The 27,329-nt window shown below is 52.6% G+C and overlaps 2 protein-coding genes across 5 annotated transcripts; both read left to right on the top strand.

The window, feature by feature from the left end:
• The first annotated feature begins 215 nt into the window (after positions 1 to 215).
• SCAMP3 (secretory carrier membrane protein 3) lies at positions 216 to 6,959 on the top strand. Of its 2 annotated transcripts, XM_037997826.2 has the most exons (9): positions 216 to 652; positions 1,004 to 1,081; positions 2,406 to 2,528; positions 2,615 to 2,735; positions 4,134 to 4,262; positions 5,279 to 5,438; positions 5,550 to 5,651; positions 6,149 to 6,266; positions 6,521 to 6,959. In XM_037997826.2, exons 1-9 carry the CDS (start codon positions 587 to 589, stop codon positions 6,665 to 6,667), a joined length of 1,044 nt encoding a protein of 347 aa, XP_037853754.1. In that variant the 5' UTR covers positions 216 to 586; the 3' UTR covers positions 6,668 to 6,959. The 2 variants fall into 2 exon arrangements, with proteins under 2 accessions (XP_037853754.1, XP_037853756.1); XM_037997828.2 differs by lacking the exon at positions 1,004 to 1,081 and having other exon boundaries at positions 378 to 652.
• A 482-nt stretch (positions 6,960 to 7,441) lies between these two features.
• ENTREP3 (endosomal transmembrane epsin interactor 3) lies at positions 7,442 to 15,249 on the top strand. Of its 3 annotated transcripts, none has more exons than XM_007976859.3 (12): positions 7,442 to 8,256; positions 8,468 to 8,524; positions 8,730 to 8,840; positions 8,946 to 9,065; positions 9,192 to 9,299; positions 10,962 to 11,137; positions 11,269 to 11,368; positions 11,706 to 11,775; positions 12,044 to 12,589; positions 13,980 to 14,048; positions 14,151 to 14,404; positions 14,499 to 15,249. In XM_007976859.3, exons 1-12 carry the CDS (start codon positions 8,032 to 8,034, stop codon positions 14,670 to 14,672), a joined length of 2,010 nt encoding a protein of 669 aa, XP_007975050.2. In that variant the 5' UTR covers positions 7,442 to 8,031; the 3' UTR covers positions 14,673 to 15,249. The 3 variants fall into 3 exon arrangements, with proteins under 3 accessions (XP_007975050.2, XP_007975053.2, XP_007975051.2); XM_007976860.3 differs by having other exon boundaries at positions 7,443 to 8,256; positions 10,965 to 11,137; XM_007976862.3 differs by lacking the exons at positions 8,468 to 8,524; positions 8,730 to 8,840; positions 8,946 to 9,065 and having other exon boundaries at positions 10,965 to 11,137.
• Positions 15,250 to 27,329: the final 12,080 nt, after the last annotated feature.

A 27,329-nucleotide genomic window follows, 5' to 3' on the forward strand; every position in this document is an offset into this window, starting at 1 on the left:
GTTTATTTCCCCTGTCCACCTTACAGGGGAGGATAGCGATGGGTGGGGCATTTCTTTCAGATTAGAATAGAGAAGTGTTATATGGTGGCACTTCTCGGATGTGGAATCATGAGAGTTGGGAAAGATCTGACTCCTAGAGTCTTTGGGCCGCGCCCCAGTATAGAGCCAGAAACCCAGGTTGAAAACGTTCTTAACCTGACTCCTAGGGTTTTGGCAGGGCCGGTCAGAAGGCTCCCGTCGTCCATTTCGAGAGACTAGGAAGGCCGAATTCCTACATGAGGCCTGCTGGGAAGTGTAGTTCGTTAGTGGAAGGAAGTCACATGGAAGAGGGGCGGTACTTGGTTGTGGGCACTGGGTTAGAGATATCACGTGGGGGCACTTCCGTCTTAGCTTTTGGCCAAGACGCAGGCGCAACCCACGGCTGCTGCGGGGATCCTTGTGGCCTTTCCGGTCGGTGGAACCAATCCGTGCACAGAGAAGCGAGGCGAACTGAGGCGAGTGAAGTGGACTCTGAGGTCTACCACTACCGCCACTGCTGCGGCAGGGGCGTGGAGGGAAGAGGGCCGCGGAGGTCGCAGTTGCAAACATGGCTCAGAGCAGAGACGGCGGAAACCCGTTCGCCGAGCCCAGCGAGCTTGACAACCCCTTTCAGGTGACTTGCGCCGGTCGGCCTCTTTTGGGCAGTCAGGTTGATTCTTCCCGGTTCTGTAGGGTCGGGCTGCCTTGTATCCCCATTAGTGACATTTGATCCTGGGAAGAGCCGCCACGTGGGGTGACAGCGACTCTAGACCAGTGAGCACTCTGGGGGGCGGGCCCTGCCCCTTAATGGGCTGGTGCTGGCAGTGTTGGATGATGGATTCGAGGTAAATGTTGTCCCAGTCCTGGGACAACGGCGTGACCCCGAAGGTGCAGTACTTGGAGCCACAGGCAGTTTGGGAATGCTCCCCGGGAATTCCCCTAAGTGGCACCGGGCGCCATCTGAGCCCCAGGTCTCTGCCCTCAGGACCCAGCTGTGATCCAGCACCGACCCAGCCGGCAGTATGCCACTCTTGACGTCTACAACCCTTTTGAGACCCGGGAGGTGAGCTACTGGAGAGCACAGGAATTCAAGGAAGGGGAGGGTTTGCCAGTGAGACAAGTCAGCCTGGGTACAGGAGACTTTTCTGCATGCACAGGAAGGAAGAGGCACTGTGATCTTAGTTCCCTGAGAGAGGCTAGTCAGCCATGGGATGTCTCATCCTTCTAGGGCCACCAGGGCCACCAACCCAAATGATTTGAGCTCTAAAAGTCAGTCCTGGGAACATCTGGAGGCTGGCAAGGCTTTAACCAATGTTCTGTATGGGAAGGCTTTCTTGAAGAAAAAGGTTGGGGCTGGTTGGAGTTTAGGTTAGGTGTGCAGTTTGAAAGCAAGGAATGAGGAGGACTACACCTGTTTGTCCCACTGGATTAGAAAATGGTGAGTTGTAAGAATTTAAGGGGTTTTCATGGTACTTAAAACTTAAAAAAAAAAAGGCGGGGGCGGGGGAGCCAAGCATGGTGTGCAAGCTTATAATCCCACTTGGGAGGCTGAGGCGGGAGGATTACTTGAGCCCAGGAATTTGATGGAGACCATCCTGGGCAACGGCGAGACCCCCATCTCTTGAACTGTTTTAAAAATTGGCTAGGTGGCCGGGCGCGGTGGCTCACGCCTGTAATCCCAGCACTTTGGGAGACCGAGGCAGGCGGATCACAAGGTCAGGAGATCGAGACCATCCTGGCAAACACGGTGAAACCCTGTCTCTACTAAAAATACAAAAAAAAATTAGCTGGGTGTGGTGGTGGGCGCCTGTAGTCCTAGTTTCTCGGGAGGCTCAGGCAGGAGAATGGCGTGAACCTGGGAGGCGGTGGAGCTTGCGGTGAGCGGAGATCGCGCCACTGCACTCCAGCCTGGGCAACAGAGCGAGACTCCGTCTCAAAAAAAAAAAAAAAATTGGCTAGGTGTAGTGGCACATGCCTGTAGTCCTTGCTACTTGGGAGGCTGGGATGGAAGGACTGCTTGAGCCCAGGAGTTTGAGGCTTCAATGAGTGATAATTGCACCACTGCACTCCAGCATGGGTGGCAGAGAGAGACCCCCACACCCCATCCCCAGAAGAAAAGGAAAAAAAAAAAAAACAGTTAAATGGCGAGATGTGGTAGACGAGTGATTTGAGTCCTTGCTAAGGAAGTGGATATGAGGGATGATAAGGCTGCTACAGGTCATCATAGGGTTCTCTGACAGAAATTCAACAGAAGAACTAGCTTCCTAACAAATGGGGGAAAGGCTGCTTCCTTACATCATGAGTTCTGGGTCTAAAGGTATTCAAGCAGACTCTAGATTCCTGTGTTATGAGGGACTAGATGATCACTAAGGTCTTTTTCTCAACAGCCACCACCAGCCTATGAGGCTTCAGCCCCTGCCCCATTGCCTACAACCTCAGCTCCCTCTTTGCAGCCCTCGAGAAAGCTCAGCCCCACAGAACCTAAGAACTATGGCTCCTACAGCACTCAGGTACTGGAGGTGTGCAGGTGAGGGCTGGGGAGAAGGGCCAGTCCTCGGGCCCAGGGCTCACATCTCTGTCTGCTCACACTGGGCAGGCCTCAGCTGCAGCAGCTACAGCTGAGCTGCTAAAGAAACAGGAGGAGCTCAACCGGAAGGCAGAGGAGTTGGACCGAAGGGAGCGAGAGCTGCAGCATGCTGCCCTGGGGGGCACAGCTAGTAAGTAGTAGAGTGGGGAAGAGGATCTAAGAGTTTGGGAGGAGCAAAAACAGGTCTTAAGAGCCTGGGCTCGGCCGGGCACAGTGGCTCACACCTATAATCCCAGCACTTTGGGAGGCTGAGGTGGGTGGATCACGAGGTCAAGAGATCAAGATCATCCTGGCCATCATGGTGAAACCCTGTATCTACTAAAAATACAAAAAAAAAAAAAAAAAAAAAAATAGCTGGGCATGGTGGTGCACACCTGTAGTCCCAGCTACTTGGGAGGCTGAGGCAGGAGAATCGCTTGAACCCGGGAGGCAGAGGTTGCAGTGAGCCAAGATAGCACCACTGCACTCCAGCCTTCTGACAGAGTGAGACTCCATCTCAAAAACAAAACAAAACAAAAAAACTAGACTCTGGAGTCAAACTGCTGAGTTTGAATTTTGGAGATACTGCTTACTAATCATGAGCTTTTAGGGAAGTTACTTAATCTTGAGTGCCTCAGTTTCCCTATTTATAAAATGAAAACCATGTTTGCATCTGTTTGACAGGGTTGTTGTGAAGGTTAAACAAGATATATGTGAAGTGCTTGGCACAGTGCTTGGATGTTTTAAATAATAATAAACAGTATTAGTTTTTCCACTCTCCCTTGTCTCCTTGGACCCCAAATTGGAGATAAAAGAGAGGATCCAGGGCTGGATGTGTTGCCTCACGCCTGTAATTCCAACACTTTGGGAGGCTGAGGCAGGCAGGTTGCTTCAGCTCAGGAGTTAGAGACCAGCCTGGACAACATAGTGAGATCCTGTCTCCAAAACATTAAAGAAAAGAATTAGCAGGGCGTGATAGTATCTGTCTGTAGTCCTAGCTCTTCAAGAAGCTGAGGTGGATGGCCAGGTGCCGGGGCTCATGCCTGTAATCCCAGGACTTTGGGAGGCTGAGGCGGGTGGATCACCTGAGGTCAGGAGTTCAGGACCAGCCTGGCCAATGTGATGAAACCCTGTCTCTACTAAAAATACAAAAATTAGCTGGGCGTGGTGGCACGTGCCTATAATCCCAGCTACTCGGGAGGCTGAGGCAGGAGAATCGCTTGAACCCGGGAGGCAGAGGTTGCAGTGAGCCAAGATCACGCCACTGCACTCCAGCCTGGGCAACAAGAGCGAAACTCCATCTCAGGAAAAAAAAAAAAGAAAAGAAACTGAGGTGGGAAGGTTGTTTGAGCCCAGGAGGTTGAGGCTACAGTGAACCGTGATCATACCACTACCTTCCAGCCTGAACAACACAGTGAGACCCTGTCTCAAAAAAAATAAAATAAAGAAAGAAAGAAAGAGGATCCAGGGATGGAGAGAAGGGCCAGTGATTCCTTTGTTGGTCTCTGCCTTACTTCTGGGGTCCCTCTGTTTTTCTTGTGCCTTACAGCTCGACAGAACAATTGGCCCCCTCTACCTTCTTTTTGTCCAGTTCAGCCCTGCTTTTTCCAGGACATCTCCATGGAGATTCCCCAAGAATTTCAGAAGACTGTATCTACCATGTACTACCTCTGGATGTGTGAGTAGTGAGAAGCCTTTTGGAGGAAGTTACAGGTAGATCTCTTAACTGCTCTGGGGTCTGCTCACCAAGAACCAAACACTTCACCTCTATTTAGAACTCACCAGCCTGCTAGCAAATGTTCTTGCCCTCTCCCCACTTTTTATTGTCCCTATGCATGGATATATTTTGAATTCTTTAGATGTCTTTGGGCTGGGCATGGTGGTTCACGCCTGTAATCCCAGCACTTTGGGAAGCCAAGGTGGGTGGATCACCTGAGGTCAGAAGTTTGAGACCAGCCTGACCAACATGGAGAAACCCTATCTACTAAAAATACAAAATTACTCTTGCGTGGTGGCGCATGCCTGTAATCCTAGCTACTCGGGAGGCTGAGGCAGGAGAATCACTTGAACTGGGGAAGTGGATGTTGCAGTGAGCCGAGGTCATGCCATTGCATTCCAGCCTGGGCAATAAGAGCAAAACTCCGTCTCAAAAAAAAAAAAAAAGGCCTCGCACGGTGGCTCACACCTGTCATCCCAGCACTTTGGGAGGCCGAGGTGGGCAGATCACAAGATCAGGAGATTGAGACCATCCTGGTTAACACAGTGAAACCCCATCTCTATTAAAAATACAAAAAATTAGCTAGGCGTGGTGGCGAGCGCCCAGCTAATTTTTTGTATTTTTAATAGAGATGGGTTTAATAATCCCAGCTACTCGGGAGGCTGAGGCAGGAGAATGGTGTGAACCTGGGAGGCGGAGCTTACAGTAAGCTGAGATTGCGCCACTGCACTCCAGCCTGGGCAACAGAGCGAGACTCCGTCTCAAAAAAAAAAAAAAAAAAAAGTTTTTGCAAGGGGATCACACATTATTGAGATTTGCTTTCTCCATCTCCCCTGTTAAGGATTCCATGAAGGCGCAGTTGCCTTCCTTTCTTTGCTCTGCCATGTTTGGTGAATTAGTTACAGGGTGAGCATAGATGAGTAGTAGTCTTCATTGCAGTCCAGAAGGACTCCTCATCCTGTCCCTCTGCCCCTTAGGCAGCACGCTGGCTCTTCTCCTGAACTTCCTCGCCTGCCTGGCCAGCTTCTGTGTGGAAACCAACAATGGCGCAGGCTTTGGGCTTTCTATCCTCTGGGTCCTCCTTTTCACGCCCTGCTCCTTTGTCTGCTGGTACCGCCCCATGTATAAGGCTTTCCGGTAAGTGTGTTAGTGGTGGGAGAATGATGGAGACCTGGGATGGGCCCCACATCTGCCCATCCTTCAGTTCTAATTCTTCTCCCACCCTCCCCATTTTTTTCCTCTTTGTAGGAGTGACAGTTCATTCAATTTCTTCGTTTTCTTCTTCATTTTCTTCGTCCAGGATGTGCTCTTTGTCCTCCAGGCCATTGGTATCCCAGGTTGGGGATTCAGGTTTGTGAGGCTGTCATCCACCCTCACCTTTCCCTCTAGACCAAGCCAGCACTGGGTGCTGGGATAGGAGTTGTTCAGAAAAAGGAAATGTGGTTTTAATCCTTGGGAGGTACTAGTTTAATGGGATATAAGACATACTTCCAGGATAGAGTGCAGACAGCACTCTTGACTCATGTAGATTGAAGGGAAGAATGCTGCATTTGGCTAATCCGAGGTGGCCTCCTGGAGGAGACACAGAACCATAGTTGAAAGGAGGAAGAAGAATCCCCAGATGAGTGCCTGGAAGAGCTTGGAGAGCTCAGGGCTAATGGTTCAGAAACTGGAATTAAACTATGAAGAGAGTAGATATAGTTTGGGATTGTGGTGCTTGGAATACTGCCAGATTGACAGGGGAGCCACTACTGATGGGAAGGGTAGGAACAGGGGATGTTGGTGGCATAACCAGTGGAGAAGCTGAGGAGCCCCACTTCACTGGCACCTCCTTCCCCTCCTTACAGTGGCTGGATCTCTGCTCTGGTGGTGCTGAAGGCCAACACAGCAGTAGCCGTGCTCATGCTGCTGGTCGCCCTGCTCTTCACTGGCATTGCTGTGCTAGGAATTGTCATGCTGAAACGGGTGAGGGCTGTGTTGAAGGTGGGGCTGGGAGGGTGAGATCATGGGTCCCCAGGGGCCTGGGTGGAACATTCAGGAGCAACCAGCACAGGTCAGGCTGCTGGGTGGTTCTCAGCTAATGGACCTCTGGGGTGTGTGTTTCTGTGTGTGAGTGTGTATGCTGAGCAGCAGGCTGCTGAGTGGTAGTGATGCTGTTAGGCTGGGGTGGGGAACCAGTGGCTGGAATGTGCTGCAATGTCTTTGTCCTCTACTTGCAGATCCACTCCTTATACCGCCGCACAGGTGCCAGCTTTCAGAAGGCCCAGCAAGAATTTGCTGCTGGTGTCTTCTCCAACCCTGCGGTGCGAACCGCAGCTGCCAATGCAGCCGCTGGGGCTGCTGAAAATGCCTTCCGGGCCCCGTGACCCCTGACTGGGATGCCCTCGCCCTGCCACTTGAGGGAGCTGACTTAGTTCCCGTCCCTAAGGTCTCTGGGACTTGGAGAGACATCAGTACCTGATGGCTCCTCCGTAGTGCTCCCACTCCTATGGCCATGACTGCTGAACCTGACAGGCGTGTGGAGAGTCCACTGTGACCTAGTCCCCCCATCAGGCCACACTGCTGCCACCTCTCACACGCCCCAACCCAGCTTCCCTTTGCTGTGCCACAGCTGTTGCTTCGGTTATTTAAATAAAAAGAAAGTGGAACTGGAACTGACATCCCCGTTTCCTGAATCTTCATTGGGAATTAGGCCTTATGAAAGAGGAGAGTGTGGAGTGAGGTGGGAAGGTCGGACCCGGCTTTAGTGTAAACTGGGAGATAGGAGCGGCAGGGCGGTGGAGCCCCGGTGGCTAGCGCAGGAAGGAGGTGGGAAGTCCACGGAAACGTGAAACCGGGAGACGCCAGGGAGCCCTGCTCCCCACCCCTCTCCATTAATGACGGGGAAGAGCCACCGCCTCTGCCGGGAATGCCAAGGAATACGCGGGCCTGGAGCCTGAAAAGCTGGGTGGGGCTCAAGTGGACGCCCAAAGGATCATTAGCAGCCTAGCCAGGGTCCAGAGAGGAAGCGACCGGTGGAGGCAGATCCAACTGCCTAGCCCTGCCGCGGGATCCCCCAACCCCGACCCCCAACAGGGTCTCAGTCCCGAACTACAACTCCCGGGGTGCACCGCGCCGGCCCTCGCCGCCACGCCCCTCCATCCCGCACCATCCCCATTCCCATCCCCCTCTAGTCCCCGACCTGCGGCAGCCGGAGCTCAGGGAGCGGAGCGTGGTGGGGAGGCAAGCGGGACAAGCGACACAGGAGACAGCGGCGCCGCGGCCTCTCCCCACCAGGCGGCCCCGGATCCCACTGGACACCCTGAGGGCACACCGACCCCTCCCCTCTTCTCTAGACTTCTTTCCATCCTTCCCACTTTTACCCTCCCCATCCTTCCCTGGGCTCTGAGCCACTGCCCCCTCCTCACTCCTGGACTGGCCCTTCTCGGTGCCCCTCTTTCCTAGGGAGATGCGATGAGCCGGTGCCCTCGCGTCCTCATCGTCGCCCCGGGCACGGTGCCCGTCCAGTGCCCGTGGTGGGGAGGGAGCACTCCGCGGTCCCTCCGTGACGCCCCTCCCTTGGCTTCCCCCACAGCTGGCGTCCCTCTGCCATGCCCCAGGGGACCCAGCCAGGGGGTGGGCTGTAGAGCGAGGGAGGTGGAGAGGAGAAAGGACGGGGCCTTGGGCACCTCTGAGATGCTCCCAAGTGCCAGGGAGGGCCGAGCGAGGCGCAGGCAACCGGGCAGCAGGCATGATGCCCTCGCCTAGTGACTCCAGCCGCTCGCTGACCAGCCGGCCCAGCACCAGGGGCCTTACCCACCTCCGCCTCCACCGACCCTGGCTGCAGGCCCTGCTTACGCTGGGGCTGGTCCAGGTGCTCCTGGGCATCCTGGTGGTCACCTTCAGCATGGTGGCCTCTTCCGTCACCACCACTGAGAGCATCAAGAGGTCCTGCCCGTCTTGGGCTGGGTTCTCGGTGAGTTGGGTGCACAGTTGTTGGGTGCACAGTTGTTGGGTGGGGGAGGCTCCTCGGGCCCCACCCTCCACACCAGCTGCAAGTCCACATCCTCGCCTCTCCTCCCTCTCCTGGTCCTCTGCCTCCTTACAGGGCTGGGTGCATCCTGTGGTGAGGGGCTCACTCAGGAGCCTCCCCTGCCAGGCTGAGCCTGTGCCCACTCTGTCCCCAGCTGGCGTTCTCCGGGGTGGTTGGCATTGTGTCCTGGAAGCGGCCATTCACTCTAGTGGTAGGTGCCAGGGTCCAGTGCCCACTGGGAGGCAGGTGCCCAGCACCCAAGGGGAAGCCCATTTATGCCCTCAAGAAGGGAACTGGCTCCCCAGTTGATGCCAGCCGGGTGGGCACGAAGTGTCTGTGAAGGAGGGGGACTCTGTCCGTGGCAGAGTAGTAGTCATGAGGGTCCCAGCCCTGAGTCTGCACCCTGTTTTCCCCAGATCTCCTTCTTCTCCTTGCTTTCGGTGCTCTGTGTCATGCTTAGCATGGCTGGCTCTGTACTGTCCTGTAAGAATGCTCAACTGGCCCGAGACTTCCAACAGTGCTCTCTGGTGAGATTTGAGGAGGGAGAGCTGGAAAGAACTGGCCTGGGGAGGTGTGCGGGACACCTGAGTTTGTCCTGACTGAAGCTGCCTCACCCTCCCTGCTCCACTCAGGAAGGAAAGGTCTGTGTGTGCTGTCCCTCTGTTCCCCTCCTCCGGCCCTGTCCAGAGTCGGGGCAGGAACTGAAAGTTGCCCCTAACTCCACCTGTGATGAAGCCCGAGGGGCCCTCAAGGTGAGCTTGTACCCCACAAACATCCTCCTGGTTCTCACTCTTGCCTCCCTTCCTGGGGTACTCACAGGCCCATAATGTATGGGACTTAGCCCTCTCCTGATTCCTCTCCTCATTTCCCTTCCCCAGAACCTGCTCTTCAGCGTCTGTGGGCTCACCATTTGTGCCGCTATAATCTGTACCGTCTCTGCTATTGTCTGCTGCATCCAAATCTTCTCCCTGGACCTCGTGCATACGGTGAGAGGGGAGTGGGGGCCAGGGCCACGCAGGTATGGTAGGGGCAGGGGTGTGTGTGCTGAGACTTGCCTGAGGGAACAATGGCTACAGATCTGGCTTTTGAGCACCAGGGGCAATGGGTTATCTATTATCCTCATCTATTGGAGGAATGGATGTTTAATGGGGAGAATGAGAAGGGGAGATGGCAGGGAGTGACTTAAGTATGTGATGTCTATCTGGGACCAGGAGAGGGGGCTTTAGAGAATGGGACTGGATGGTGGGGTAGAGTCAAGAAAGTCCTAGGCTGGGCACGGTGGCTCATTCCTGTAATCCCAGCACTTTGAGAGGCCGAGGCAGGCAGATCACCTGAGGCCAGGAGTTCAAGACCCACCTGAGCAACATGGCGAAACCCTGTCTCTATTAAAAACACAAAAATTGGGCCGGGCGTGGTGGCTCACGCCTATAACCCCAGCACTTTGGGAGGCTGAGGCAGGCGGATCACCTGAGATCAGGAGAATGAGACTATCTTGGCTAACATGGTGAAACCCCGTCTCTATTAAAAACACAAAAAATTAGCCGGGCTTGGTGGCACGCACCTGTAGTCCCAGCTACTCGGGAGGCTGAGGCAGGAGAATGGCATGAACACGGGAGGTGGAGCTTGCAGTGAGCTGAGATAGTGCCACTGCACTCCAGCCTGGGTGACAGAGCGAGACTCCGTCTCAAAAAACAAACAAACAAAATATAAAAATTAGCCAAGTGTGGTGGCAGGTGCCTGTAATCCCAGCTACTTGGGAGACTGAGGCAGGAAAATTGCTTGAACCTGGGAGGCAGAAGCTGGAGTGAGCTGAGATGGTGCCACTGCACTCCAACTTGGGCGACAAGAGCAAGACTCCATCTCAAAAAAAAAAAAAAAAAAAATTAGCCTGAGCTTGGTGGCTCATGCCTGTAATCCCAGCACTTTGGGAGGCCAAGGCAGGAGGATCACCAGATATCAGGAGTTTGACACCAGCCTGGCCAACATGGCAAAACCTTGTCTCTACTAAAAATACAAAAATGAGCCAGGCGTGGTGGCTGGCGCCTGTAATCCCAGCTATTCAGAAGACTGAGACTGGAGAATTGCTTGAACCTGGGAGGCGGAGGTTGCAGTGAGCTGAGATCGAGCCATTGTACTCCAGCCTGGACGACAAGAGCGAAACTTCGTCTCAAAATAATAATAATAATAATTAGCTGGGCATGGTTGCATACCCTTATAATTCCAGTTACTCGGGAGGCTGAGGCACAGGAATCGCTTGAACCTGGGAGGTAGGGGTTGCAGTGAGCTGAGATCATGCCATTGCACTCCAGCAACAGAGTCAGACTCTGTCTCAAAAATAAAAAAAAGAAGGTCCTAGATGGAGGTGAGGCTAAAGGGTGGACATTCCTGTGAAGACACAGTGGGTGAAGCTTCTGGATGGAGGTGGGGCCATAAAGAAGAGGAATTTGTGGGTGGGCAAGGCCAGAGCTAGAGGTACAGGGTGAGTGTGGGGTTAAGGAGAGCTGATTTGGGGTGAGGGAGGAGCCAGAACTAGAGCTTCTCTCAGGGGATAGGGCCAGAAAAAATAATGTAGATGAGAGAGGAGTTTGGGGTCCTAGAAGGAGCTGTATTCCTAGCATCCAGACTTGCTGACCTGCTTGCTTCCCCAGCAGCTGGCCCCTGAGCGGTCAGTCTCAGGCCCACTGGGACCTCTGGGCTGCACGTCTCCGCCCCCAGCCCCTCTCCTACACACCATGCTGGACCTGGAGGAATTTGTCCCGCCTGTGCCCCCACCACCCTACTATCCCCCAGAGTACACTTGCAGCTCAGAAACAGATGCACAGAGGTAAGGCCTGGTGAGGTCTTGCTGGGAGAGCTAAGGAAGGGGACTGGGGCTGGGCCTGGATTGCTGGAGAGAGGGATCTTTGTGGAGTGGGAGTTATTTCTCCTACATTGACCCTCTTCCTCATCTGCCAGCATCACGTACAATGGCTCCATGGACAGCCCAGTGCCCTTGTACCCTACCGACTGCCCCCCTTCTTATGAGGCAGTCATGGGACTACGAGGAGACAGCCAGGTGAGAGCACAGCACGGCTTGGGGCGGGCTGGGGAGCTGGGGTCTAGCCTGGAAAGCTGAACAGGCTGTAGCCTCTGGATACAGACAGTAACAGTGGTCAAGGTCTTTACAGCACCAGCATGCCCACTGTCGCTTTTGATCTTCCCTAGAGCCTGGTGAGGTGGGTGGGTTAGAAGCTATCATTTCTGCCATACAGACCTGGAAACTGAGGCTGCACAATTAAGTGACTTATACAAAGTGACAAGGCTAGTCTGGAACCTGAGTCTCCAGAGCTCTGTCTAGCACGTGGGGGTGTTCAGTGTGTAGGGTTGAACCCTTGATCCTGTGTCTTCTGCAGGCCACTCTTTTTGACCCTCAGCTTCACGATGGCTCCTGCATCTGTGAGCGAGTGGCCTCCATTGTAGACGGTCAGCAGGGCGTAAGGAGGGGTGGACAAGGGTAGTGCTGCCAGGGATAGCTGGGGTGGGTAGGGACAATAGAAGGGGAAAACAAGGCGGAGTTGGTGGTTTGGGGACAGAGGAGGGCTGTGGCAACTTGGAACCCTGGACTTATTTGTCTCCCGTGAGATAAAGCTGGAGGCACAGTGGCCCCTAGAGGCTGGGCTTGGGAAAACAGCAACTGCCTGGGCAGGGCCCAGCCAGGCTGGTGCTACACAGCGCCCCCTGCCGCCCACAGTGTCCATGGACAGCGGGTCTCTGGTGCTGTCAGCCATTGGTGATCTCCCTGGGGGCTCTAGCCCGTCGGAGGACTCGTGCCTGCTGGAGCTTCAGGGCTCCGTGCGCTCCGTGGACTACGTGCTCTTCCGCTCCATCCAGCGCAGCCGTGCCGGCTACTGCCTCAGCCTGGACTGTGGCCTGCGGGGCCCCTTCGAGGAAAGCCCCTTGCCACGGCGCCCCCCACGGGCCGCCCGCTCCTATTCCTGCTCTGCCCCTGAAGCTCCACCCCCACTGGGTGCCCCCACAGCTGCCCGCAGCTGCCACCGGTTGGAGGGCTGGCCGCCCTGGGTGGGACCCTGCTTCCCCGAGCTGAGGCGGCGGGTCCCCCGGGGAGGGGGCCGCCCAGCCGCAGCTCCGCCCACCCGAGCCCCTACTCGTCGCTTCAGCGATAGCTCAGGTTCCCTCACCCCCCCGGGGCACCGGCCTCCTCATCCGGCATCCCCACCACCGCTGCTGCTGCCTCGGTCCCACAGCGACCCAGGCATCACCACCTCCAATGACACTGGTGAGTCCCCTCCCCCACTGCCCAGGCTCAGGAGATGGTAGGCACTGGGAGTTAGGTGGCCAGTGATGCCCACCAGGATTGGGGCACTGTTGAGGTCCCTGAGGAGGAAGAAAGGGCGAGTTCACTCCTCTGGTAGACACTTCTCGGGTACTCACCTCCTAGGGACAGAACATCCATAGCATGATCTCGGCTCACTGCAACCGTGTTTCCTGGGTTCAAGTGACTCTCCTGCCTCAGCCTCTCCAGTAGCTGGGACTACAGGCGTGCGCCACCATGACTGGCTAATTTTTGTATTTTTTAGTAGAGACAGGGTTTCACCGTTTTGGCCAGGCTGGTCTTGAACTCCTGACCTCAAGTGATCCACCCACCTCAGCCTCCCAAAAGGATTTGTTTTTTGAAACCAGTTCCACAGCTCTCAGCTTGGTCCACTTATCTGTCCTCCCCAAGCTTCAGCCCCCACTTGTAAAACATGTATAATAATAGTACTTCAGGCTGGGCACAGTGGCTCACACCTGTAATCCCAGCACTGTGGGAAGCTGAGGTGGGTGGATCACCTGAGGTCCGGAGTTCCACATCAGCCTGGCTAACATGGTGAAACCCTATCTCTACTAAAAATACAAAAATTAGCCGGTTGTGGTGGAGCACCTATAATCCCAGCTACTAAGAGAGGCTGAGGCAGGAGAATCGCTTGAACCTGGAAGGCGGAGGTTGCAATGAGCCAAGATCATGCCACTGCACTCCAGCCTGGGTGACAGAGACACACTCCATCTCAAACAAACAAACAAAAAACATGTATAATAGTAGTACTTCAGTCATAGGCATCATACTCAAAGATGCTGAGAAAGGAGATAGTGGCCAGGCGTGGCTGTTCACACCTGTAATCCCAGCACTTTGAGAGGCCAAGGCAGGTGGATCACCTGAGGTCAGGAGTTCGAGACCAATCTGGCCAACATGGCGAAACCCCCATCTCTACTAAAAATTCAAAAATTAGCCGGGCCTGGTGGTGGACGCCTGTAATCCCAGCTACTAGGGAAGCCGAGGCAGGAGAATTGCCTGAACCTGGGAGGTGGAGGGTGCAGTGAGCCAAGATTGCGCCACTGCACTCTGGCCTGGGCAACAGTGAGACTCCATCTCAAAAACAGTAAGAAAGGAGATCGTACTGGGGTACGCTCAGCACTGCGCGCCAGGTGCTGAACACCACCACTGCAGTCCCTGTTGTGGTGGATCGTACCATCTAGGTGCTGGCTAATATGGACAGAGATGCTGGCCGTTTGATTGAGGATGGAGCACGGGAGCTGTGAAAGCTCCTCTGGGTTTGAGTTCCCACAGGAGGGTGGGTGTGTCCACAGAACACTCCCACTCACTTCCTGTCTCCCTTTCTTCTCCTCAGCTGACTTCAGGGACCTTTATACCAAAGTGCTTGAGGAAGAAGCCGCTTCTGTTTCCTCTGCAGATACAGGTCAGCCATGTGGTTTTTACCCCAGGGGTGAGGGATTGGGCATGGCTGCCCGGCCCCCTCTCCACCCCACAATACCATTCTCTTATCTCTGTTTCTCTGCAGGGCTCTGCTCTGAAGCCTGCCTCTTCCGCCTAGCCCGCTGCCCTTCCCCCAAGTTGCTACGTGCCCGGTCAGCTGAGAAACGGCGCCCTGTGCCCACCTTCCAAAAAGTTCCCCTGCCCTCGGGCCCTGCACCTGCCCACTCCCTGGGGGACCTAAAGGGCAGCTGGCCAGGTCGGGGCCTGGTCACTCGTTTCCTCCAGATATCCAGGAAAGCCCCAGACCCCAGTGGGACTGGAGCTCATGGACATAAGCAGGTGGGAATTCGGGGAGCCAGGAAAGATGTTTGGGAAAGCACGGAGCTTCAGGTTGGGCCTTACTGATGATGCCCTTTCTCGTGTCCCTGTCCAGATGCCCCGGAGCCTGTGGGGCCGGCCTGGCCGAGAGAGCCTCCACCTTCGCAGCTGCGGAGATCTGAGCTCTGGCTCTTCCCTGCGGCGTCTCCTGTCTGGCCGCAGGCTGGAGCGTGGTACCCGCCCCCACAGCCTCAGCCTCAACGGGGGCAGCCGGGAGACTGGGCTCTGACCTGGGCTTCTTGTCACACTGAACACATCCAGATGAATGCTGGGGCCACAGGCACCAGCTGGTTGGGACCAGCAGCCCCCAGCATCCTCTTGCACTGGCTGGCACAAAAAGAAACCTGCTGTATACCTCCCAAAGTGTCCCTTTCCCTCCTACCTCTGGGGTCTCTTACTGCTTGCCTCTACTGCTCTGGACTGGGAGAGCTTTTGTCCTGTGCTGCATGGGTATTTAGGCTGTGGGGGAGATGCCCCTGCTTATAGCACTGGAGGAGGAAAACAAATTCTTGTTTCCCCAGCATGAGAGTGGCTCTTTCTCATTTGCAAGGGCACTATGGTCAGGGCAAAGGCATGGCCCAGGTGTTTAAGTACAGGGGGACGTGTGCCTATGCAATGGGGTGGTAAGGCAGGCACAAAGAGTCCAAAAAATCTAGGTGGCCTCTCAGCTCTGCCACCTCTAGCTGCATGACCTTGGGCAAGCTATGTAACCCCAATTTCCTGATCCATTAAAGATTGTGAAGGTAGAATGTTTGTAAAGCTCTGAACAGTATGTGAGCCTTCAATAAATTTCAATTTTCCCCTTATTTTCTTGATCATTCTTTATCACCAGTGAAATTTGTTCTAGTGTCTCTCATATTTAAGAAAACTCTTTCAGGGCTCGGTATGCCTATAATCCCAGCACTTTGGGAGGCCGAGGCAAGAGGATCACTTGAGCCTAGGAATTCAAGACCAGCCTGGGCAACATAGTGAGACTCTGTCTCTACACAAAACAGAAAAAATTAGCCAGGCATGGTGGGACATGCCTGTAGTCCCAACTACTCGGGAGGCTGAAGTGAGAGGATCACTTGAACTTGGGAAGTCCAGGCTGCAGTAAGCTGTGATTGAGCCACTGCACTACAGCCTGGGCAACAGAGCAAGACCATGTCTCAAAAAAAAAAAAAAAGAAACTTTCAAGACACTCTCCAACCACTAATTGTAACTCTGCTCCTTTTCACAGCAATAGGTTTTCCTTTTCTTCCCTCCACTCTTAAACATCCATTCTCTCCTCACCCACCCCCATCAGACTCCTTCCCCTATCTTTCCCCAGCCACTGCTCTGACCAAACTTTCCAGTGACCAAAGTGGTGTCAGACCCAGTGACCATTTCTCTGCCTGCATCTCACTTGACCTCGAGGCAGCAATTAATACCCATAATCGGCATCTTCTTGAATTTGTCCCTTTGAAAAGTGAAATACTGGCTTTTATACTTTCTCCTGCTGACCTGGTTAGCAGGAGGGCCCCAGGGCCCTCACCTAAGCCCTCTTTCCTACCTCCACTTTTTCTGTAGGTGGTCCTACTATTAAGGTCCATGGCTTTAAATACCATCTTTCTATGTGTTAATGCATAACTCCAGCCTTGACCTCTCATGAGCGCCATCCAACTCAGCATATCTGCTTGGATGTCTAATGGACATTTCAGATTTAACATGGCCACAACTGAACTCTTTTTTTTTTTTTTTTTTGAGACGGAGTCTTGCTCTGTCACCCGGGCTGGAGTGCAGTGGCTGGATCTCAGCTCACTGCAAGCTCCGCCTCCCGGGTTTACGCCATTCTCCTGCCTCAGCCTCCCGAGTAGCTGGGACTACAGGCACCCGCCACCTCGCCCGGCTAGTTTTTTGTGTTTTTAGTAGAGACGGGGTTTCACTGTGTTAGCCAGGATGGTCTCGATTTCCTGACCTCGTGATCCGCCCGTCTCGGCCTCCCAAAGTGCTGGGATTACAGGCTTGAGCCACCGCGCCCGGCCCCACAACTGAACTCTTGATTCCACCCTAGCATCTGTTATTTTTCCACTGTTCCCATCTCAATGGTACCTCCATTACCCACTTGCACATTCCAAAAGCTCAGGAACCATGGTGACTTATTTTCCCATATCCAACACAACGAATCCTATCCTGAATTCATCCATGTCCCACCACCTCCCCAGCTACCTAGCTCCAGCCACCCCCTCTCCACAACCTCTGAATCAGTATTTCACTTTTCCCAGCAATCCATTCTCCACTCAGCAAAATGATAAAGCATGTCATATCAAGGCTCTGCCTCAATTTAATGGCTTCCCATTATATTTAGAATTATCTCCAAACTCCCAGAGACTACGGTCAGCTACAGTCTGGTCCACTTTCTATTCCAGCCAAATTTCCTCACAGCACAAGGATGTTTGCACCTGCTGTTTTCCAAGCATGAAACCTTCGGCCCCTATATCTGGTGCTGTCATCTAATGTCAGGTTTTAGCTCCATTCTTACCATTTCAGTAAGCACCCAATCCCCATCCCAGTCATTCTATCACATAGCCATGTTTTTTTGTTTGGTTTTGTCTTTCTTTGAAACAGGGTCTTGCTCTGTTACCCAGGCTGGAGTGCAGTGGTGTGATTTGGGTTCACTGCAACCTTCCACCTCCTGGGTTCAAGCAATTCTCCTGACTCAGCCTCCCGAGTAGCTGGGATTACAGACACCCGTCCCCATGCCTGCCCAGCTAAGTTTTGTATTTTTACTAGAGACAGGGTTTCACCATGTTGGCCAGGCTGGTCTCAAACTCCTGACCTCAAGTAATCCGCCTGCCTCGGTCTCCCAAAGTGCTGGGATTACAGGTGCGACCCACCGCGCCTGGCCACATAGTCATGGTTTGAGCATGTATGACTATCTAACATTATTTTTTGTTTATATATTTGTGTCGTCCCATAGAATGTTAAGGTCCCAAGATCAGGGACTTGCTCATTGCACTGGCTCTAACACTCAGTATGTCCTCAACAAACACTTGTTAAGATACTACGTGGCAGGGTGGGGCCTTGTAAACAGCTTCAGGACCCTGTGCTTGTAGGAGCAACGTGGTGCCCTACAAGGAAGACAGGGAGGATGCAGGAGCACTGCCCAGAGATGGCGTCAGGCTGCAAGACTTCTTGAATAATTCACCATCATAACAACCCAGCCTCAGGAAGGGCTGGGGCACAGCCAGGACGAAATATTAGGAAGGAGGCGGCGGACACTGGGATTCCCACGGGGCAGCTTCTGGGCACTGGACGTTCCCTAACCTGAGGCGCTCTAAAGAAGAAAGTTACGAATCCTCTGAACTTCGGTGGGCTGAACTCGCTGTGGGAATTCAATCGCCCCCATCCACCACTGGGGCAAGAAATCGCCGACACGCGTGTGTAGTTCTCGCGTTCGGGGCCCTCTCCCTTTCCAAATACGCTTGCGCCCCATCTGGGCTACGGCTAGCCAGCGAGAGTTGTCCGTCTTCAACTTGACCAATGAGACTTGTGAAAGGGCTCTGAGTCCCGCCTCTGGACGAGAGACCGTCTCTTTTCCAAGCGATGCCCCGCCCCGCCTCCCCAGGGGTGCTTTTGTCCCGGCTGCGGGTGGTGGGGCTGCATCCTGGCTTCCGCGTTTTACTGCGCGCGGCCCGTCTCCAGTCCCGCCCACGCGCCTTTGCAGCCTGTGGTGGGATTTCCTTTTGCCTCCGGTTGGGGCTGCTGTTTCTCTTCGCCGACGGTAGGCGTAATGAATATTTCGACCTTTGGATCTTAGCTGTCCCCTCCCTGCGTTCCCACTTAACCTTTTTCACCATTATTATTATTATTATTATTATTTTTTTTTTTTTTTGACGGAGTCTCGCCGTGTCGCCTAGGCTGGAGTGCAACGGCGCCTTCTTGGCTCACTGCAACCTCCACCTCCCGGGCTCAAGCCATTCTCCTACCTCAGCCTCCCAAGTACGTGGGATTACAGGCACCCGCCACCACCTACGGCTACTTTTTTGTATCTTTTGGTAGAGACGGGGTTTCACCATGTTGGTCAGGCTAGTCTCCAGTTCCTGACCTCGTGATCCGCCCGCCTCGGCCTCCCAAAGTGCTGTGATTATAGGCGTGAGCCACCGCGCCCGGCCAACCATCATTATTATTTTTAACGGTAAGGATGGTCAAATTTTACTAATGAAGAAGAGATTATAAAATCTTCAAGTCCGCCGGGCGCGGTGGCTCAAGCCTGTAATCCCAGCACTGTGGGAGGCCGAGACGGGCGGATCACGAGGTCAGGAGATCGAGACCATCCTGGCTAACACGGTGAAACCCCGTCTCTACTAAAAATACAAAAAACTAGCCGGGCGAGGTGGCGGGCGCCTGTAGTCCCAGCTACTCCGGAGGCTGAGGCAGGAGAATGGCGTAAACCCGGGAGGCGGAGCTTGCAGTGAGCTGAGATCTGGCCACTGCACTCCAGCCTGGGCGGACAGAGCAAGACTCCGTCTCAAAAAAAAAAAAAAAAAAAAAAAAAAAAAATCTTCAAGTCCTTATATCCACTTGCTTTTTGAGGGGTGGAGTGGGAAAAAGGTTATATAATTCATGCATTCTTCAGACATGTGACAAACATTCACGGAGCACGGCTACGAGCGCCGGGGTTGGGATGCACACTGGAGCTGCAGATGGGTGCCAGGATGGACTGGTTGCTACCCTGCCTGCTGACGATCAGGCCATTGTTTTTGATGAACTGGGCGCTATAACTGCCATTAAGCCATTTATACAATTAATCACAACAGTGATAAGAGCGACAAAGGAGCTACTCGGGAGTCCAAGTCGGGAGGACCGCATGAGGCCCAGATTTCAAGACCAGCCTGAGCGATAGAGCAAGACACTGTCTCAAAAAAGGCACGGCGAGAGGGGTGGTAGTGACAAAGATGTGAAGGCCAAGAGTTTGTGTTACAGGAGGTGTGGGGTTGGGGCCGCCTGGGGAGAGGTTCTTAGAGAAAGTTACATCCGGGCTGAATTCTGAAAGAGTAAGTGTTAACTAGGCTAAGTGGTGGGGAAGAGTGGGGTGTGCTGAAGGAAGGGATGAAAAACCTGGCAAATCCATGGCAGGAGTAATTGGATGCTGGTATCCCTCCACACTCGCCTTCTACAGTCTGATTTCTAAGCAGCAGCTAACGTGATCATTTAAAAATACACATCTGGGCCAAGCGCAGTGTCACATGCCGGTAATCCCAGCACTTTGGGAGGCTAAGGCAAGTGGATCACCTGAGGTCAGGAGTTCGAGACAAGCCTGGCCATCATGGTGAAACCCCGTCTCTACCAAAAATACAAAAATTAGCCGGGCATGGTGGTGCGCGCCTTTAATCCCAGCTACTTGGGAGGCTGAGGCAGGAGAATCACTTGAACCCGGGAAGTGGAAGTTGCAGTGAGCCGAGATCAAGGCGCTACTGCACTCCAGCCTGGGTGACAGAGTGAGACTCTGTCTCAAAATAAGTAAATAAATAAAATAATAAAAATACACATCTGATCTTGTCACTTCTCTTGCACCAAGTTCTACAGTGAATTTCCATCTTAGAATATAAATCAGATTACTGTGGCCACCAAGACCTACATAATCTGGCCTCCAGCTTCCTTCTCCAAGGTCTCTTTTTACTGCTGTCTGTCTCACTCACATTGCTCCAGGACTTTCTACACTTTCACTTTATTTTTCTTTGTTTTCTTTCTTTCTTTCTTTCTTTTTTTTTTTTTTTTTTGAGACGGGGGTCTTGCTCTGTCACCTAGACTGGAGTGCAGTGGTGTGATCACGGCTCACTGCAGCCTCCGCCTTCTGGATTCAAGCAATTCTGCCTCAGCCTCCTGAGTAACAATACAGGCGGGCGCCACCAGGCCCAGCTAATTTTTGTACTTTTAGTAGAGACAGGGTTTCATCATGTTGTCCAGGCTGGTCTTGAACTCCTGACCTCAAGTGATCTGCCCACCTTGGCCTCCCAAAGCACTGGGATTACAGGCATGAACTACCGTGTCTGGCCCACTTTATTTTTCTTCTTAGCTATCACCTGAAATTATCTGGTTTTTTGTTTGTTTGTTTGTTTTGTCTGCCACCCCCACTACAACATAAACTCCATAACCACCTGGGACTTTATCATCTTATTCACTGCTGTATCCCAGAATTGAGAACAGTGACTGGCACATGGTAGACACCCAATTAATATTTGTTGAATGTGTGAATCGGAGAGGGCATAGTAGGGGCGCCTAACCCGGTCAGGGGTGTCAGGAAAATGGTTCTGGTAACAGTGATAGTAAGGCTAAGGCTTTAATGATGAGGAAGAGTAGTTACTCATTTTTTTTCAAGATGGGGAAGAAGAAAGGTTCAAAGCAGAGAGGACAGCAGTGGCAAGATGGAGTGTGGCCTCTTGGAGGAGGTGATTCAAGCATGTGGCCAGTGGAGAGGTGGCTCATGCCTGTAATCCCAGCACTTTAGGAGGCCAAGTCAGGCAGATTGCTTGAGTCAGGGAATTTGAGACCAGGGTGGGCAACATATGGAGACTCCATTCCTACAAAAAAAAAAAAAAAAAAAAAAAGACTCCCATCTTTTGTAAAGATGGAGTCTCTCTGTGTTGGTTAGGCTGGTCATGAACTCCTGGCCTTAAGGGACCCTCTTGCCTCAGCTTAAAATGATGGGGTTAGCCAAGCATTGTGGCTCACGCCTGTAATCCTAGCACTTTAGGAGGCCAAAGCAGGCAGATTGCTTGAGTCAAGGAATTTGAGACCAGGGTGGGCAACATATGGAGACCCCATTTCTACAAAAATATATATATTTGTAAAGATAGGGTCTCCCTGTTTTCGTCAGGCTGGTCATGAACTCCAGGCCTTAAGGGATCCTCTTGCCTCAGCTTCTTTTTTTTTTTTTTTTTTTTTTTGAGATGGAGTCTTGCTCTGTTGCCCAGACTGGAGTGCAGTAGTGTGATCCCGGCTCACTGCAAGGTCCGCCTCCCGGGTTCAGGCCATTCTCCTGCCTCAGGCTCCCGAGTAGCTGGGACTACAGGCGCCCACCACCACGCCTGGCTAATTTTTTTTTGTATTTGTTAGTAGAGTCAGGGTTTCGCCATGTTGGCCAGGCTGGTCTCAAACTCCTGACCTCAGGTGATCCACCCGCCTCAGCCTCCCAAAGTGCTGGGATTACAAGCTTGAGCCACCGTGCCTGGCTGCCTCTGCTTCTTAAAATGATGGGGTTGGCCGAGCACATTGGCTCATGTCTGTAATCCTAGCACTTTGGGAGGCCGAGGCAAGTGGATCACATGAGGTCAAGAGTTCGAGACCAGCCTGGCCAACATAGTGAAACCTCGTCTCTACTAAAAATACAAAAATTAGCCAGGCATGCTGGTGGGGGCCTGTAATCCCAGCTCCTTGGAAGGCTGAGGCAGGAGAATCGCTTGAACCCAGAAGGCGGAGGCTGCAGTGAGCTGAGATTGTGCCATTGCATTCCAGCCTGGGCTTCAGAGAAAGACTCTGTCCCAAAAAAAAATAAAGAAAAAAAAAGATGGGGTTACAGGCATGAGCCACCACACCAGGCCTCAGCTAACTCTTTTTCAAGTGCTATACAAAGGGGACGGAGGAACGCAATCGTGGCCACCTAGTATGCTCCTAGTGGCTACTGCAGTGAGGCCTAGGTGTTTGAGGAGAGGCACCTAGGGCGGTGGCTCTCAGGTACCCCCAGGGGCATTTTGGAAATTTGTGGGGCATCTTTAATAGAGACAATGATTAGGAGGCATTTGAGAATTTAGTGGATGGAGCCCAGGAAAGGTACAAATTCTGCAACATATAGTACATTCCTGCACAAGGAAGAATTCACTCATTTCACCTGACTCTAAAATCAAATATAAATCAGTAGGACTTTATTACAAAATATTGCAGAAAAGTTTCACGAGAATTTTTTGTAGAAAAAGCCCAATCAGGGCAGGACGCGGTGGCTCATGGCTGTAATCCCAGAACTTTGGGAGGCTGAGGCGGGTGGATCAGCTGAGGTCAGGAGTTCGAGACCAACCTGGCCAATATGGCGAAACCCTGACTCTACTAAAAATACAAAAATTAGGCCGGGCGCGGTGGCTCAAGCCTGTAATCCCAGCACTTTGGGAGGCCCAGACGGGCGGATCACGAGGTCAGGAGATCAAGACCATCCTGGCTAACACGGTGAAACCCCGTCTCTACTAAAAAAATACATAAAACTAGCTGGGCGAGGTGGCGGGCGCCTGTAGTCCTAGCTACTCGGGAGGCTGAGGCAGGAGAATGGCGTAAACCCGGGAGGCAGAGCTTGCAGTGAGCTGAGATCCGGCCACTGCACTCCAGCCTGGGTGACAGAGCGGGACTCCGTCTCAAAAAAAATAAATAAATAAAATAAATACAAAAATTAGGCAGGTGTGGTGGCGTGCTCCTGTAATCCCAGCTACCCAGGAGGCTGAGGCAGGAAAATCTACTCAGGAGGCTGAAGCAGGAAAATCGCTTGAACCCGCGAGGTGGAGGTTGCAGTGAGCTGAGATGGTGCTACTGCACTCCAGCCTCGGTGACAGAGCAATACTCCGTCTCAAAAAAAATAAAAAATAAAAAGCCCAATCAATCAGGCCAGGTGCAGTGGTGCTCCCCTGTAGTCCCAGCTATTTGGGAAGCTGGGACAGGAAGATCACTTGAGGCAAGGAGTTCAAGGTTACAGTATGATCACGCCTGTGAATAACTGCTGCACTCCAGCCTGGGCAAAACAGAGAGACCCTGTTGCTAAAAAAAAAAAAAAAGAAAAGAAAAAAAAAATAAAGAAAAAGCCTGGGCTCTATAGCTCAAGCATGTAATCCCAGCACTTTGGGAGGCTGAGGTGGGAGGACTACTTGAGCCCAGGAGTTCAACACCAGCCTGTACAACACAGGAAGATCCCATCTTTATTTCCTGCTGACAGGTCAAAAATTAAAAACAATTAAAAAATTAAAGACAGCCATTTGTCTCTACAAAAATGAGCACAAACTTGGAGTCCCAGCTATTCAGGAGGCTGAGGTGGCAGGATCACTTGAGTCCAGGAGATTGAGGCTACAGTGAGCCCTAATTGCATCACTTTACTCCAGCCTGGGTGACAGAGTGAGACCCTGTCTCCAAAAGAAAGAAAAATTTTAAAATCTCAAACATTTAGAAGGAAGCTTAAATAGAAAATATTGTCTTGAGGCTGGGCGCGGTGGCACATGCCTGTAATCCCAGCACTTTGGGAGGCTGAGGCGAGTGGATCACAAGGTCAGGAGTTTGAGACTAGCCTGGCCAACATGGTGAAACCCCATCTCTACTAAGAACATAAAAATTAACTGGGCATGGCGGCGGGCACCTGTAATTCTAGCTACTCGGGAGGCTGAGGCCGGAGAATCGCTTGAACCTGGGAGGCAGAGGTTGCAGTGAGCCAAGATCGTGCCACTGCACCCCAGCCTGGGCAACAAGAAAAAAACTCTGTTGCAAAAAAAAAAAAAAAAAAGGCTGGGCGTGGTGGCTCACACCTGTAATCCCAGCACTTTGGGAGGCTGAGGAGGGCAGATCACGAAGTCAGGAGATGGAGACCATCCTGGCTAACGCGGTGAAACCCCGTCTCTACTAAAAATACAAAAATTAGTCGGGCGTGGTGGCAGGCGCCTTTAGTTCCAGCTAGTCCTGAGGCTGAGGCAGGAGAATGGCATGAACCCGGGAGGCGGAGCTTGCAGTGAGCCCAGATCTCGCCACTGCACTCCAGCCTGGGCAACAGAGCAAGACTCTGTCTCGAAGAAGAAGAAGAAGAAAAGGCCAGGTGCAGGCCGGGCGCGGTGGCTCAAGCCTGTAATCCCAGCACTTTGGGAGGCCGAGACGGGCGGATCATGAGGTCAGGAGATCAAGACCATCCTGGCTAACACGGTGAAACCCCGTCTCTACTAAAAAATACAAAAAACTAGCCGGGCGAGGTGGCGGGCGTTTGTAGTCCCAGCTACTCGGAAGGCTGAGACAGGAGAATGGCGTAAACCCGGGAGGCAGAGCTTGCAGTGAGCTGAGATCACGCCACCGCACTCCAGCCTGGGCTACAGAGCGAGACTCTGTCTCAAAAAAAAAAAAAAAAAAAAGAAAAGGCCAGGTGTGGTGACTCATGCCTGTAATGCCAGCACTTTGGGAGGCCAAGGCGGACAGATCACCTGAGGTTGGGAGTTCGAGACCAGCCAGACCAACATGGAGAAACCCCATCGCTACTAAAAATACAAAATTAGCTGGGCCTGGTGGCACATGCCTGTAATCCTAGCTACTCAGAAGGCTGAGTAGGAGAATCGCTTGAACCTGGAGGCAGAGGTTACAGTGAGCCGAGATCATGCCATTGCACTCCAGCCTGGGCAACAAGAGCGAAACTCTGTCTCAAAAATAAAAAAGGCCGGGCGCGGTGGCTCAAACCTGTAATCCCAGCACTTTGGGAGGCCGAGGCCGGCAGATCACGAAATCAGGAGGTCCAGACCATACTGGCTAACACAGTGGAACCCCATCTCTACTGAAAATAGAAAAAATTAGCTGGGCGTGGTGACGGGGGCCTGTAGTCCCAGCTACTTGGGAGGCTGAGGCAGGAGAATTGCTTGAACCCAGGAGGCGGAGGTTGCAGTGAGCCGAGATTGTGCCACTGCACTCCAGCCTGGGTGACAGAGAGATACTGCGTCTCAAAAAAAAAAAAAAAGAAAAGCAGACTGGGCGCAGTGCAGTGTAATCCCAGCACTTTGAGAAGCCAAGGCAGGAGGATCCTTTGAGTTTAGGAGTTTGAGACCAACCTGCACAACACAGCAAGACCCTGTCTCTACAAAAAATACAGAAATTAGCCAGGTGTGGTGATCTGCGCCTATAGTCCCAGCTCTTCTGGAGGCTGAGGTGGGAGGATTACTTGAGTCCGAGAGGCAGAGGTTGCACTGAGCTGAAATCGAGCCACTACACTCCATCCAGGGCAACCTATGGAGACCCTGTCTCAAACAAACAAACAAAAACTTGCTCAGTACCTGGCCAAAAAAGAAGAGGCTCACTATTCAGAGGGAAAGAGGAAGGAGATGGTTGGACTTCTAAACTCAACAGAGCAGGAGAGGCAAATGTAGAATGTGCTCAGGAAATATCTGTGAGATGAATGAACGTGAGGGAAGTAAGGTACTAGATATTGCCCTACCCAGAACAAATCCTGTGCAACATTTCCTTGAAAAGTGAGAAGTCTGGAAGGGGTGGGTGCTGATATAGTGAAGCAACTAATTCAATTCTACAACTTGACAGCCACACCTGTGCCAGGCTGTCTACAAGGATATTTAGAATGAGTAAGACATTCCTTCAAGGAACTCCAGGAACACAGGCCTAACATGTTGCAATGTTTAGTGTCAAGCAGTGCACTAGAGACACATTATCACACTCAAACTTCACAACAATTCTCTGAGGTAGGAATTATCACTCCCCTTTCATAGATGAAACAGAGGCTTAGAGTGCTTGATTTATTGAAGGTCAAACAGCCAGTAAATGGTGTAGCCAGGATTCTAACCTTGCCATCTCACTAAGACTGTACTTAATTACTGGAGGGACCGGGTGTGGTGGCTCATGCTGTAATTCCAGCACCTTAGGAGGCTGAGGCTGGTGGATCACCTGAGGTCAGGGATTCGAGACCAGCCTGGCCAACATGATGAAACCCCATCTCTACTAAAAATACAAAAATTAGCTGGGCATGGTGGTGGGCTCCTGTAATCCCAGCTACTCAGGAGGCTGAGGCAGGGCAATTGCTTGAATCAGGGAGGCTGAGGCAGGGCAATTGCTTGAATCAGGGAGGTGGAGGTTGCAGTGAGCTGAGATCACACTGCACTCCAGCCTGGGCAACAGGGCAAGACTCGGTCTCAAAACCAAAAAAAAAAAAAAAAAGAGGCCGGGCGCGGTGGCTCAAGCCTGTAATCCCAGCACTTTGGGAGGCCGAGACGGGCGGATCACGAGGTCAGGAGATCGAGACTATCCTGGCTAACACGGTGAAACCCCGTCTCTATTAAGAAATACAAAAAAAAAAAAACTAGCCGGGCGAGGTGGCGGGCGCCTATAGTCCCAGCTACTCGGGAGGCTGAGGCCGGAGAATGGCGTGAACCCGGGAGGCGGAGCTTGCAGTGAGCTGAGATCCGGCCACTGCACTCCAGCCTGGGCGACAGAGCTAGACTCCGTCTCAAAAAAAAAAGAAAAAAAAAGAAAAAGAAAAATTACTGGAGGAACCTAGAAGAAGAAATGATCAATTTTGCTTGGGGTGTATCTAGAAAGACTTCACTGAGGTCATTTAAAGAACAAAAAAGATGGCTGGGGTCCAGCACAGTGGCTCATGCCTGTAATCCTAGCACTTTCAAATACCAGGGCAGGCAGATCACCTGCGGTCCAGAGTTCGAGCCTGGTCAACACAGCAAAACCCCGTCTCTACTAAAAATAAAAAAATTAGCTGAGCGTGGTGGCAGGCACGTGTAATCCCAGCTACTTGGGAGGCTGAGGCAGGAGAATCACTCGAACCCAGGAGGCGGAGGTTGCAGTGAGCTGAGATCACGCCACTGCACTCCAGCCTGGGCAACAGAGCGAGACTCTGCCTCAAAAACAACAACAACAAAAAAATACAAACAGCAGACAAGTAGTTCCCAGGTGCCTACCAGGTGGTCAGGCACTGCACTTACCTCACTGACTGCAGTAACCACCCTTTGAGGTGGTGGCATTACCTCCATTTTCCAGGCAAGGAAATAGACTGAGAGCTGGGGTTAGTCAGGTCATGACTGTGTGTGCCACTCCCGCTAAATCTCATTTGATGTGGTTCATGAGGCCACAGCACGACAACTTCCTCCTTGTGTCCACTGAGGATACGGCTTTGTACAACACTTTCTGG

This window comes from Chlorocebus sabaeus, chromosome 20 (genome assembly GCF_047675955.1).
Source record: "Chlorocebus sabaeus isolate Y175 chromosome 20, mChlSab1.0.hap1, whole genome shotgun sequence".
Classification (NCBI taxonomy): Eukaryota; Metazoa; Chordata; class Mammalia; order Primates; family Cercopithecidae; genus Chlorocebus; species Chlorocebus sabaeus.